General features: G+C 41.7%; 1 protein-coding gene across 1 annotated transcript; it reads left to right on the forward strand.

The window, feature by feature from the left end:
* The first annotated feature begins 55 nt into the window (after nucleotides 1-55).
* Nucleotides 56-10,462, forward strand: HSP90B1 (heat shock protein 90 beta family member 1). Its single transcript, XM_080394006.1, has 18 exons — nucleotides 56-216; nucleotides 712-811; nucleotides 1,441-1,582; nucleotides 1,662-1,778; nucleotides 2,145-2,476; nucleotides 3,290-3,401; nucleotides 4,075-4,191; nucleotides 4,781-4,897; nucleotides 5,619-5,756; nucleotides 5,862-5,939; nucleotides 6,022-6,087; nucleotides 6,365-6,634; nucleotides 6,826-7,071; nucleotides 7,339-7,475; nucleotides 8,061-8,139; nucleotides 8,238-8,393; nucleotides 8,958-9,056; nucleotides 10,196-10,462. Exons 1-18 carry the CDS (start codon nucleotides 168-170, stop codon nucleotides 10,223-10,225), a joined length of 2,385 nt encoding a protein of 794 aa, XP_080250132.1. The 5' UTR covers nucleotides 56-167; the 3' UTR covers nucleotides 10,226-10,462.
* Nucleotides 10,463-13,300: the final 2,838 nt, after the last annotated feature.

Genomic DNA, 13,300 nt, shown 5'->3' on the forward strand with positions numbered 1-13,300 from the left:
GGGGCTCCCCCCCACCCTCCGGCGCCCCGGGTTGATAAGGCGGAGGGGGAGGGCCCTCGCCGCTCAGCGGACTCGGCGGCGGCGCGGGCGGGGGTTGCGGCAGGCTCAGCAGCGAGGGGCGGGGGCGCCTGGGGCCGTTCTCTTCTGCGACCGGGGCCCACATCGCTATGAAGTCGGTGTGGGGGCTCGCTCTGGCGTGCACGCTGCTCCTGGCTGGTGAGTGCCCGCGGGCTTCTAGAAGCTTCTGGCGGGTGGTGACGGGGGGTAGGGGTCCCGGCCAGCGGTTCCGTGCCCTCCTCCCGCCCTTCCCCCCCTTTTCTGCCGGGGTACGTGGGACGGAGGCCGACGAGGAGCGAGGGGGGGAGCCCGCATTCCCCCGCCCGCGCTTCCCTCGGTGCGGGCCTACCGGGGGGAGGGGGTGAGCGGGGCCCGGCCTCCCGCCTGGCTCCCCCCGGGCCGCTGCCGGCCCCGCTCTCCGGGGGGGGGGGAGGGGGACGGTACGTCTGGCGCGGCTCATGCGCCGTCACGGGCGGGGGCGGAGGGTGGGCGGGGGATCCGTTCCCTCCCCCTGATGCCTGCTGGGGCTGAACTTACCTCGGGGAGGGGGCCGGAGGGACCGAACTGCTAAAACCGTGGGAAGGGGTAAGTGGCGAGCTTCAGCAGCGTGCGGTGGGGATTAGGCTCAGATCCTTGGATTCCTTGGTTTTCCAGTGTCGGTTAGAGCCGATGAGGTCGACGTGGATGGGACTGTGGAAGATGACTTGGGCAAGAGCAGAGAAGGGTCTCGAACAGACGATGAAGTTGTGCAGAGGTTAGTATCTGGGGTTCCGAGTAGGCTACTTCTGAATCGCTAAGGCTTTCTCTTGAGGGGTCAGCCCAAGCATCAGTGGGCCACTCAAAAGAGAGATCTAGTCAGCAGGGAGAAATAAAATACTTCTCAAAAAGGCTGTTTCTCAGTAGATGTGAGCCGGAGAATTTGGATTCAGAAATACTCGACTTGGTTTTGTCTAATTTCAATAGTTGTATAAAAACTAATATGTTAATAAGAGTTTATTCTTTCATGTGATAAATGGTGTCAATTTAGTGTCTACTAGTGTAATAGCTCTGTGCCCATGAACCATCTCGCCTCCTGTGAGGTATACCACGGGCTGAGTGTTGCAGTTGTTCTAATGTACCTGTATTCTTCCTCAGATTTCTTTTTGGAGAGAAGTTGTTTCTGTGAGCATGGATTTTTCACTTCAGTTGTAGATAAAGTTAGGTCGTTGAGGATAACTACTCTTGCACTTAAGTCACTTGATCATGTAACTTTTGGGTCATCTCAGTGGTAAAAAGGGTGTTAGGTATTGTCCTAACTAGACCGTAATTGCTGTTGCTACACGATAAAGTTAGTGATACTGTTAGTGGGCAAGAGTACTTGACGAGTTTTCTTTGTCCTAACAGAGAGGAAGAAGCAATCCAACTAGATGGCCTAAATGCATCCCAGATCAAAGAAATCAGAGAAAAATCTGAGAAATTTGCATTTCAAGCAGAAGTGAATAGAATGATGAAACTTATTATCAATTCTCTATATAAAAATAAAGAGGTTAGTGCCTTTATCAGTAGAACATGTTAGAACTTCTTGTGTGTGTGCTGGAATTCCTAAATGCTGTGTTCTATTTCAGATTTTCCTGAGGGAACTTATTTCAAATGCTTCGGATGCTTTAGATAAAATACGGTTAATATCATTAACTGATGAAAATGCTCTTGCTGGCAACGAGGAACTTACGGTCAAAATCAAGGTAAGAAGCATTAGGTGCAATCCTTTCTTATGGAGGAATGGTGGGAGGAATGTAAAAAGATAGTGCATCATTAAACCTAAATTTTTTTTGCTCGGCACTGGTGCAAATACAAACCGAGACCACATCGAGACTGTTATAGTTAACTTAATCAAATACTGCTTTTCTAAGGGTGAAAATTTTATTTGTTTCTGTTAAATGGAAATACTTAAAAGATAGGTATTCCTCCTCTCTGTAGTTACTGCAAATTTCATTTGTTGTAGCTGGGCATGTTTGAATATTAATAGCTACTACTCACTGCTTTTCTGTAGCAGTGTATTAAGATTCAAAGTGAATTCAAACTGCAGCTTTTCTGTTTTTCATTTTCAGTGTGATAAAGAGAAGAACATGCTTCATGTTACAGATACGGGTATTGGCATGACAAAAGAGGAGTTAGTTAAAAACCTGGGTACCATTGCAAAGTCTGGTACAAGTGAATTCTTAAACAAGATGACTGAAATGCAGGATGATAGCCAGTCAACATCTGAGTTAATTGGCCAGTTTGGTGTTGGCTTTTACTCTGCTTTCTTAGTAGCAGACAGGGTTATTGTCACATCAAAACACAACAATGATACTCAACATATTTGGGAGTCAGATTCAAATGAATTCTCTGTGATTGATGACCCAAGAGGAAACACCCTAGGACGTGGCACAACTATAACGTAAGTGTTAAGTTTCTTTGGATTCAAAAGAAAAAAAGCTGTGTGGGTGCACTTTGCTCGTTGGAATATGGGGATGACTTTAGCATTGTGACTCCTGTATTGTTTGATTCTTGTATTACAGCTTTTTTAATTCTTATAGAAACGTACAAACTAGTAACTGCATACAGAATAAATGTGAAGCAGTACTGGAGTTTGCTTCACATTCCATTAGGTGATCTAAGAAAACCATGACCGTCTGGACAACTAACTGTCAGCAAGTAATTCCAGACAGTTGAGCTGCCTCAGAATCGTTCAGTTGCTCAGTGCTATTGTGGCCTGTCAAAACGAATACGGGGGCTGTAGAGCTTCTTGGGAACTGACTGTTATTTATATACCAGCAAGACTGGTCTGATATAAGTCTCAAATTAGACTTGGTTTAACAGCCCTGCCTTCATTGCTTTGATGAGCAGATGAATGAATTTGGTCTAGGTTTATTGGACCTCTTCCTGAATTGGGCGCTTAGCATGAAAAAGTTTCTGTCTTGGTACTCTAGTTCAAAGTAAAGCCAGTGAGAGTGTGTCAGGGTCCTCATTTTTTCATTTAGACTTCTGGATAATCGTGTTGTGCCCCAGTTGTTGAAAACAATTAACCCTTCTATCTCACTGGAGTGGTTTAGTAGGGGCTATATTTTAGGAGGTAGCTGTAGCTGAACTAATAAAAGCTCACTTGCATAAATTTGGATTGCTATAACTGCAACAGTAGGAAAATTTCATTTGTAAAACTATTTTGAAATATTTGTCCAGCTCTTCTAAGTTTTATTGTGGTTTTTTTTAGCCTTGTTTTGAAGGAGGAAGCATCAGATTACCTTGAGCTGGATACTGTTAAAAATCTAGTAAAGAAATACTCACAGTTCATAAACTTCCCCATATATGTGTGGAGCAGCAAGGTAAGTATATTTAACTGAGCATTGCACAGTATGAGCTTTGGTTGTGAAAACTGTGTGGCCAAGATCTTTCAGGAAGAATGAGGGTGTACTGTTGAACTTCTGCTTGTCTCATTTCTAAAATACTTGTTTCTGACTCTCCTGGCTAGTATTTTACTAGTTCCTTGCTCTACAAAAGTTAGTGTCTTGCTAAAATCACAAACCCTCAAGGAACTTGGTTTTATTCTCACTCTTGAGAACTTTATGAAAGGAGAAAGACTGCACTAATTGCTAAGAAAGATCTTTCTTCCACTGGTTTTGGTAAGCTCTCAAGCAGGGCCATGATTAGGTGTCCTTCTGCTGAGAACGGTGGCATCTTACTTTTTCAGCCTGTTATTGTGATGGTTTTTTGGTGTAGCGCTACCTTAAAATTGCCCAAGTCTCTGATCACCATTATGTATAAAGCTAAATTTAAAAAAAGCTGTGAAAAATTTAAAAAAAGAGTACAGTGACCTCCCAGTGTATTAATGAAAAATGCAAGCAAAAAAATGTATGTACCTATAGGGAAATGCTTGTGATAGGCAAATAGCACAACTTAAACTAGTGCTCAGAAAGATTAATCTGTTTGTGAGAACAGTAGAACATACCTGGTAGGAAGCAAAGCAATCCAAGTCCCTATTTTCAATTGTCTCTTTAGACAGAGACTGTTGAAGAACCCATTGAAGAGGAGGAAGCAAAGGAGAAAGAAGAAACTGATGATGATGAAGCTGCTGTTGAAGAAGAGGAGGAAGAAAAGAAACCAAAAACTAAGAAGGTAAGCTTCCTTCAGACACAGGATTTTGTAACTCAGGTCAGATTGTTCAGCAGTTCTCATAGGTAATCTTCCAGGGGCGCACTTCAGTAGCGTGTGTGCTTTCCAACAGCAGTCCTGTTTAAGTGCAGATAGAAGTTCTGTTGGGAAACAATATTGTAAACAAAACAGACTTGGTTGAAATCAAGCAAATGATTGACAGTAGGCTTGTGAGGCACTGGTCCCAGATCTAATTAGAAATACTTGTGTGAACTGCTTGAAATGGTAGTGGACTTCAGTAATCTGACTAGTTTAAGCTGGTCATACTCTGCTGGAATACTTTTTTCAAAATGGCAGTAGAACATAGATGCTGACACTCTGAATGGGTTAAGTGTACACAGGGTAGACTTAAGTTTTGTTCGCATTTGTTAAACTAATGCATGTACGTCTGTGAGAATACCCAGGCCACAGCACAATTTACTTTGTGAATTGGGGAAAAGCATGTATTTTTGACACGCTATTTTATGACTTGGCCTCAGTTGAGTGTCTTTAATTGACTTAACTGGAGTAAAGAATGAGTCTTCATTATACTATGTTGCTTATATACTTACAGGTTGAAAAGACCGTCTGGGATTGGGAGCTCATGAATGACATAAAACCTATCTGGCAGAGACCATCTAAAGAAGTTGAAGAAGACGAATACAAAGCTTTTTATAAAACCTTTTCCAAGGTAAGCTCTGAGCCTCAAGATTGTTCCCAAGCAAGAGGTTTGCTGAAGTACCTCTTGTTCTGTCAACAAAACTGAATGCTTACAGGATGGGCTGTTTCTGAAGAATTAATTTGTTGCTGTCAGTAGATACTGAGTTGCAGAGAGCCTAGAAGTGTATAGCATCTCGGTCATGAGTTAACCCTCTTTCCAGAGAGGAGATACTGTCACACAAGTGTTGAGTAGCCTAGGTTTGAGGAGTAATATGTTCCAGCCCGTACAGAGCTTATCAGTGTGTTTAAATGTTGATAGGGAATTTTTTATTTAGTCTGAGAGTAGTGGTGCTTGTGTTGTATGTCGTAAGAAAAACAAGGATGCAGCTTTCTAGAAAAGACACTGTCTTTATGTATAAATACAGTTTAATATGTTACTTGGGAGTCTCTTTCAGTGTGTTATGGTACTGTATTGGTTACTGTACTATTAGTAACTTTTTTGTTGGGTTTGGCTTGTCAAAAAAACCCCAAAACAACCCAAACAAAACTCCATGGATCTAAGGAAGTTTACTTCTGTAAGTAATTTGACTGAACCTGGAACATTTGTCTCCATAATAGATTCTAACAAGATATGGTTAGATAGTTCAATTGTAAAATAATTGCGCTTAACCTGGCAAACTCACATTATACTGGAAACGTGTTAAATCACTGCTATTTTCCCCATGTCAACTACAAGAATTCTGTCTTCTCAGGAACACGATGACCCAATGGCTTACATCCACTTTACTGCTGAAGGGGAAGTAACTTTCAAATCTATCTTGTTTGTTCCAAATTCCGCTCCACGTGGCTTGTTTGATGAATATGGATCCAAAAAAAGCGATTTCATTAAGGTACGACAAGCAAGTCTGTGGGTATGGTTTCATACTTTAAAAAAACAACAAACAAACAAACCACACACAAACATAACGTGGCTGCTGTTTCTTCTTGCAATTCAGCTCTATGTTCGAAGAGTGTTCATCACTGATGATTTCCATGACATGATGCCCAAATATCTTAACTTCGTTAAGGGTGTTGTAAGTATTAGAAGTCTTGCTTGCATTTGACTTTTTTATCTTTGAATGCTATTAGCTATACTTACAAAGTTTCTCTTATCAGGTGGATTCTGATGATCTTCCTTTGAATGTATCTCGTGAAACGCTTCAGCAGCATAAACTGCTAAAGGTAAGCTAATTGGTGTTGAATTCTTTCCTTGTAAATCGATAGCAAGACAGTAGAAAGAGAGTAGCAAGATTTAGAATAGCAGCTTGATTAATTTTATTTTATGTAAGGAGTGTGTAATTAAAATACAGGAAACCCACTCAATGCAGCCTTCAAACTACCTCTGTTCACTTCAAATCAGGGACACTGAGTGTCTCTTGAGTCCATCCTTCACAGTGGAGTTGAATTGAGGGTTCTTCGAGGTTCTTCTTGTTATAATTTGGTATTGCTGCTTTTTTAGGTGATCAGAAAGAAACTTGTTCGGAAAACTCTTGATATGATCAAGAAAATTGCAGATGAAAAATACAATGACACATTCTGGAAAGAGTTTGGTACTAATGTAAAGCTTGGAGTTATTGAGGATCACTCAAATCGTACACGACTGGCTAAACTTCTTCGATTCCAGTCTTCTCATCATGAAAGTAACCTCACAAGCCTTGACCAGTATGTGGAAAGAATGAAAGAGAAGCAAGACAAAATTTACTTCATGGCAGGTGCTAGCAGAAAGGAGGTATGTGAGCATGGAAAAAAGAAGGAAAGGGGAAAATTATGGCTCCTGGTTAAAGTGCCATAAACATTGTGAACTGTGTATTTGCTGTAAATGTGGGGATTTCATGCTTATGTTACAATAGTTGTACAGGTTTCAGTAGCTGCTGGTACCAACAGAAGTAAACTGGTGTCTGATCTGTTTTGTCATCTTAGGCTGAGTCATCACCGTTTGTTGAACGCCTTCTGAAAAAGGGCTATGAAGTGATCTATCTGACTGAACCTGTGGATGAATACTGTATTCAGGCTCTGCCAGAGTTTGATGGCAAGAGGTTCCAGAACGTAGCAAAAGAAGGAGTTAAGTTTGAAGAAAGTGAGAAGTCTAAGGAGAGTCGCGAGGCCTTGGAAAAGGAATTTGAACCACTCTTAAACTGGATGAAAGACAAAGCTCTAAAAGACAAGGTAAAATGTTATGCTGTATGTATTGCTTATTTGTTAACGCTGTTGTACTTCCTACAACACACCTTGCAGATTCTTTGAGCATTGACTTGTGACAGTAGCCTCTCTGTCTTTCTATGGATAAAGAAACATGTTGTTTAATACCTTCATTTCAGGAAAATTAGTTAGAATATCATCTTGGAATAGTTAAGTGGCAGGAAATCTCAGAGTTGTTTATTCCCTGTTCAAGCTGTTAACTCTGAACTAACATTAAGGCTTTTCTTCCTACAGATAGAAAAAGCTGTGCTATCTCAACGTTTAACCCAATCTCCATGTGCTCTTGTGGCTAGTCAGTATGGATGGTCTGGTAACATGGAAAGAATCATGAAAGCTCAGGCTTACCAAACTGGGAAGGATATATCTACAAAGTAAGCTTTCAGTTATGTGGCAGCAGACATGAAATGTTGATGGCGTCCCTTGCTTGGTGTGGGCGCACCAAGCTACCATCTGATTCAGATGGCTTTTCATATTTTTAAGGTCCCTTATAACCAAGTTGCAGTCTCCATCATAGTTTTAGATTGTTATTTCAAAGCCCAGTATGTAAAACTACCTTTGTGAGCAAGATTCTGTGGTATTTGCTATCTGTCATTTGGTGACAAGAAAAGGTGAACTGTCTTCAGTCATTTGAATGGCTTTTAGAGTTAAGCTGGTGTTGAAGTGGGGCCAGGGGGAGGAATATGCTTGCTACTGTGGCTGTAATTATTCATGGGTTTAAAGGTGTAGCTGGGTCTTGTACAGGGGTCCTCAAACTACAGCCCCCAGGGTCCTCAATCCAGCCCCAGGTATTTACAGAACCCCCCTGCCCCCCCGCCCAGGGGTTGGGGGGGGGGAAACCAAGCAGCCACAGATGACTGCCTGCCACTGCATCCATGCGCTGGCCCCCTGTTCAAAAAGTTTGAAGAGCCCTGGTCTTGTACGTCAAAACTTAGTGATGTAACTTCTATTCTTTCCAGTTACTATGCTAGCCAAAAGAAGACATTTGAAATCAATCCCAGGCATCCACTGATCAAGGACATGCTGAGGCGAGTCAAGGTAAACAAAGCAACAGCAGTGAAATATTGACTGACTTGGCTGCGTATGACGTAGTTAACAGTTCTCTTTGTGTTTCTTTTAATGCTCTTTCACATTAGGAAAATGAGGATGACAAAACAGTTTCAGATCTTGCAGTGGTGTTGTTTGAAACTGCTACTTTGAGATCAGGATATATGTTACCAGACACTAAAGAATATGGAGACAGAATAGAAAGGATGCTTCGTTTAAGTTTAAACATTGACCTGGATGCAAAGGTTAGTTCACCTTCAACTTGGGGCTGATAATTAATGTACTGCTGCTAGATCTTAAAAAGCAGATACTTGACACTTAATTGTAGGAAGCTATTAAATTTAATTTTATTTAAGAGGGCTATCAGGAGCCCAGTTCCATGTACCTGCGTGAGCAACTAATAGGGTCTGTACTTCATTCCCATGTCTCCCCTTATGCTTTTCTTTCCAGTTGCTTGGGATTCTGCTCTTTTATTATGCTTCTTGAGTACTGTCCTGTCTGTAACTAAGTGGTGGTTCTGTTGGAGTAAATCAGGGACCAAAGGCACTTGTGCCCATCTCATGGAGAAATTCTTAAACGGGTATAAGTAATATGGGTTCCTAATGTTGTGCAAGAACTTACGCTGGCTATCTTGCTGGAAGGAGGCATGACAGCAAGTCAATACTAAACAGAACTTGCTTTCTCCTTCAGATAGCTTGAGGCAAATGTTTGGAACTGATGATGAATTCTTCCATAGCCTATATTTAGCTAGTCCACAGCTATTACACATCCTAAGCAAATGAAGCAAATAGCTTGTGCCCTTCCTACAGGTGGAGGAGGAATCTGAAGAGCCTGAAGATGCAGCTGAGGACACAGAGCAAGATGAAGAGGAGGTGGATGCTGACGCTGAAGATAGTGAAACACAGAAGGTAAGGTCTTAACTTGGATTATTTTCCTAACAATATTTATGTACAGTTTTGTCTGTGTTGCTTCTTGGCAACAAACTTTGTCATTCATGACACTAGTTTTTAGTGTGAGGTTTTTTGGTGGGGGAACTGCAGGACAAATAACACTTTATTCCTTATCCAAGTGTTTTCTTACATTATAGTTTGGTGTGTTCAAAGTTGGAGCTAAATTTAGCTTAAGAGACTGTAACTGAGTGCTCTATGACAAGAAAAGTAGCAAATCCTCTATAGTGAATTTAAGGTTACGTGTTGGATTTCCACAGCTTGTGGGCAGGAACATCAGCAAATTGGCAGGTGTATAGTTTCAAGTACTTAGAATACAGACTTGAAACAGCACTACCTCTAAACAGATCAACTCTTGTGTGAATTCAGCTTTCACTTAGCTAATGTCTGCAGTTTTATGTCTTAATGGGTGTGCTGAACTCTTCTAATACCACCATTTCTTGGTAACATTAACTTTTATTATGAGGTCCCAACTGGGCCTGCTTTCTCAGGTTGCTTTTGGAAGAGTCCTGCAAGATGATACGTTGTGACTAGTGCAGAAATACAGCTCATAGAGAGATACTTGCCTACTACTGAATGTCAGGCTAGCCAAGAATAAATTGGAGGAGTGATGCTTGTTGTACTTATAGCTACTTAATTGTTACGGCATTTACACAGCATCATAACCTGCAATGACAGTAATATTATAAAGGAGCAAATTTGTGTTCTGTTTGGTGGATTAGCATGCTTGCAGGTTAAGGTTTCTGATTACTGTCTGGAAAGTGTATGTGCTTCCTGGCTCTGCTGTCAAGTAGTATAGGGCTATTAACAGCACTAATATTATGCCTGGAAGATAGCTTAGAAAGTATTAAAGATTAAATGGTACACTAGCTGTACTGCAGACTAAAAACATTTTTCTAATGTATCTTTTTACTCTGAGTAGCAAAGGCTTAACATGCCATCATTTGAACAAAAGTTTGCCTTTAATACCTCATTAAAGTTACACTACTTAATGCTTTGGAAAGCATCAGCAGCATTTAGGTTCAGTTCTTCTGGGTCAGCTCTTGTAACCTTTTCCACTTTAAAAAAGCAGTGTTCTGATTCTCTCTTTGTCTCTACAGGATTCCACAGATGTGAAAGATGAACTGTAAGCTGCACTAAACTACTGTCCTGCATTGGGGGGTTAAGAGGGAATGTGAATTAGGTTGTTATGGGGTTTTTTCCACTGTAAAATGTTGAGGGATTCTATGGGGTTTAAGGGTAAAGGAGGATTATTTTTTTTTAAGTTCACTTTTCTAAAAACATTCCTCATGAATGTAAATTTGTATTATTTAACTGACTTGGTGTAAAATCTTGTCATGTACAAAATAAAATGTTCCCAAACACCACTAATTCTACATTTATACATAATAAGCTCATTTTGTGAGCTAGCACAAAGAAACAAAAGGGATTGTCTGGAATGTTCAGGTCCTTGGTACAACAGGTAGTTTGTAGTACTGGTGCAGCCACACCAAACCTGCCATGCTGTTTAGCCAAAATCCACTGCTATCTGAGACCTGGACTACTTGAAATAAGCATTCAAGAAGTTATGTATCTAGTGCTGTCTTGAAGAGATAGGGCATTTAGAAATGGCATCAGACCTGAAGTCCTGCCAGCTTACACTGTGACTTGACTCCACTGTACGGAATAGGCAGTGGTAGTTTTTACAGCAGAAAAACCCCTCAGTAAATAAGTCTGCAACAGTTGGAAGTGGCTTACTGCCTCTTGAGCTCATGCCATTCTCTGTGGTATTCGGTAACCCTGGCTTTGACGTGTACATCTACAGCAGTCCTGCTTTCTGCAGGTTTGCCTTTTTAAAGGTGCAAGCTCTTACCTTTTACACTTGCTTCTTAATGCCATTCCTAAACTTTCACTTTTGTTCTATGTTTCTAGTATGGCAAAGCACAGTAGGTGCTAAACAACTAAATGTGTTGACACCAAATTGTAATATAGACAGCTTGAACTGGAGGTGCTGCTTTTTGTTCTATTCATTGTTGTTAGCTTTGTGTGGAGTTTGGGTGAAGGCCTACACTACATTTTCTCATTTGTGCCTCTACTTTGAAACATCTTCACGGGGCTGGTATAAAGTGTTTCACCGAAGTTGGTTTTGCTGGATTTTCTTTGCCTTCCTCTGTGGAAGAAGTACATAGGAGTAGTACTTCTATATAGCGACTTTTATTTAAGAACCACTCTTGGTTTGTGAACACAGCTTTTGAGAAGTTTAGGTTCTGCAGTCTGAAGCAGAATAAACTTTTCTAATTAGGTGAGGGCAATAAGCACTCACCTGAAGAACATGCTTTCCATTTACTACTTCTAGGCTGCTTTTATGTTGCCCAAGTACCGTTTTCATGCAATAAATACAAATGCTGTGTATCAGTGTGGTTAATGTGTTAGGGTTTCTGCAAATATGTTGGTTTTATTGAGGTATGCTGTTTGAGACTTCAGGGAATGGGAGCTTAGTTGTGGGGGTGGGGGTTTTTAGGGAGTTTGGGGGTTGGTTTTGGTTTTTGTTGATTGTAGTAGTATTTTAGATCCACAGTAAGAAACTTCTGTTACTAGAGCAGGCCGAGTGGTCTCACCCTGGAGTGTGGCTCAGCAGCTAGTAATACCAGCTTTAATAGCAGTCCTCTGTTAGTAAGTTATTGAATAGAGCAGGTGTACAGATTCTTCTTAAGGCATGGTCTTCTTACTATGGCAGTGCAGACTTTGCTCTGTACCAATCAACTGCTGCTGAGGTTTGGATTTAATACTTCCTAAAGATTCACTTCTAGTGATACGCTTACGAGTACATCATCAACACAAACATGGCTCATGTTAGCTGCAAAAGCACTCGTAAACCAAAGAGAGGAGGAGTATTTGAAGTGTAGGATTGCTTGCTACAGTATGCTTAATCCTTTAATTACTTAGGGATTTAAGCAACGTTTGCTCTGTTACGTAGCTGAAGTTCTCAGTGCCTTGGTTTTAGGATGACATCTGATTCAATTTTGGAAATATAATAGAGTACGCTTGAGAGTCATGCTTTGTGCTGCTTCATCTTCCTCAGCTGAGGCTATCATGTGCAGCATAGCTGTGGTCCAGCTGCTCTCTACCCTGGAGTGACAAGTGTTTGCTATTAATAACCACAAAATGTAGTTGTAAACTTGCCTTTTTTTGGGGGGTGGGGGGCCAGGGAGGCAGGCAGGATTGTGCCAGCTCTGTGAAGCAAGATAGTCTTAATGCTGAAAGATATATCTGCTAGTCAGCTGAATCTTATTTCTTTCAGTGCTGCGGTTGTGCTGATTCTGGGGGTGTCACTTCTGCTGTTAAAACCTGGTGTGTGGTCAGCTTTGCTACTCCTAAATGGTTACAACTAGTAACAGGTCCCTCTGTGATAGAAAAGGCTGGGGGGAAATAGATGCACCCAGTTGCTCAGTTTATCTCATGCCGAGATGGAAGGCTGTCAATGTCCGCTCTGTTTATGTACAGTGAAGGAAAAAGTAGTTCATTAGAACTGGACCTGGTAAGATGTTCTCACTGATTGGTTTAATTTGGGCTTAACATCAACATCCAAGATTGACTTGAGGCCCTTCTATCACCGGCTGCTGCCATTGGTAAAGTTGTGAGGCAGAGCCTGTCACCTGGCAGTACTAAGTACGGGGCTGCAGCCTGAACAGCCGCACGGGCACGTGAGAGGATCTCATCTCACCTGCTGTTCTAGATCAGCCAGGCTCTGAGAGCAGAGGCACAGGCACATGCACAGGAGCTATAAACCTTTCTTCCTAGAGAAATGGCTCCCAATTTACGCAAATATAAGTACCAGCTTCACAGCTGGACCAGATGCACAAGTAGCACTTTCAGTGATCATTTCTGGATCCCTGTGCTACAAGAGCTCCAAGTACTTTACTAGTAGGGATGGGGGAGCTTTTCTGTTTCCATAATGGGTAATCTGTCAGATTGAGGTTTTCTTACCTGAGTGAGAGTTGAGGATGAAGCTTCTGCCTTGCCTTGGCGCCCTTCTCGAGGGACAGTACCCCCCCACCTTCACAAGCTCTACCACATACCATTCAAAAATGGGTGGCTGCACCATCTTTGTAGGATGTTGACTTCCTCGAGTTCTGCATGTGGGTGTTTCGTGGTGATCCTATTTCAGGACTGAAAGGTAAACCTTTTATTTCAGAGTTTTGTATATTTATAGCTATCAAATCAGC

This window comes from Falco punctatus (assembly GCF_963210335.1).
Source record: "Falco punctatus genome assembly, chromosome: 6".
NCBI lineage: Eukaryota > Metazoa > Chordata > Aves > Falconiformes > Falconidae > Falco > Falco punctatus.

Excerpts from the sequence above, each read along its gene's own strand:
- HSP90B1 (XM_080394006.1), top strand. The coding sequence starts at position 168 with ATGAAGTCGGTGTGGGGGCTCGCTCTGGCGTGCACGCTGCTCCTGGCT. Across the intron at positions 1,779-2,144 it reads AACTTACGGTCAAAATCAAG|TGTGATAAAGAGAAGAACAT; the intron begins GTAAGAAGCATT and ends TTTCATTTTCAG. Across the intron at positions 2,477-3,289 it reads GGACGTGGCACAACTATAAC|CCTTGTTTTGAAGGAGGAAG; the intron begins GTAAGTGTTAAG and ends GGTTTTTTTTAG.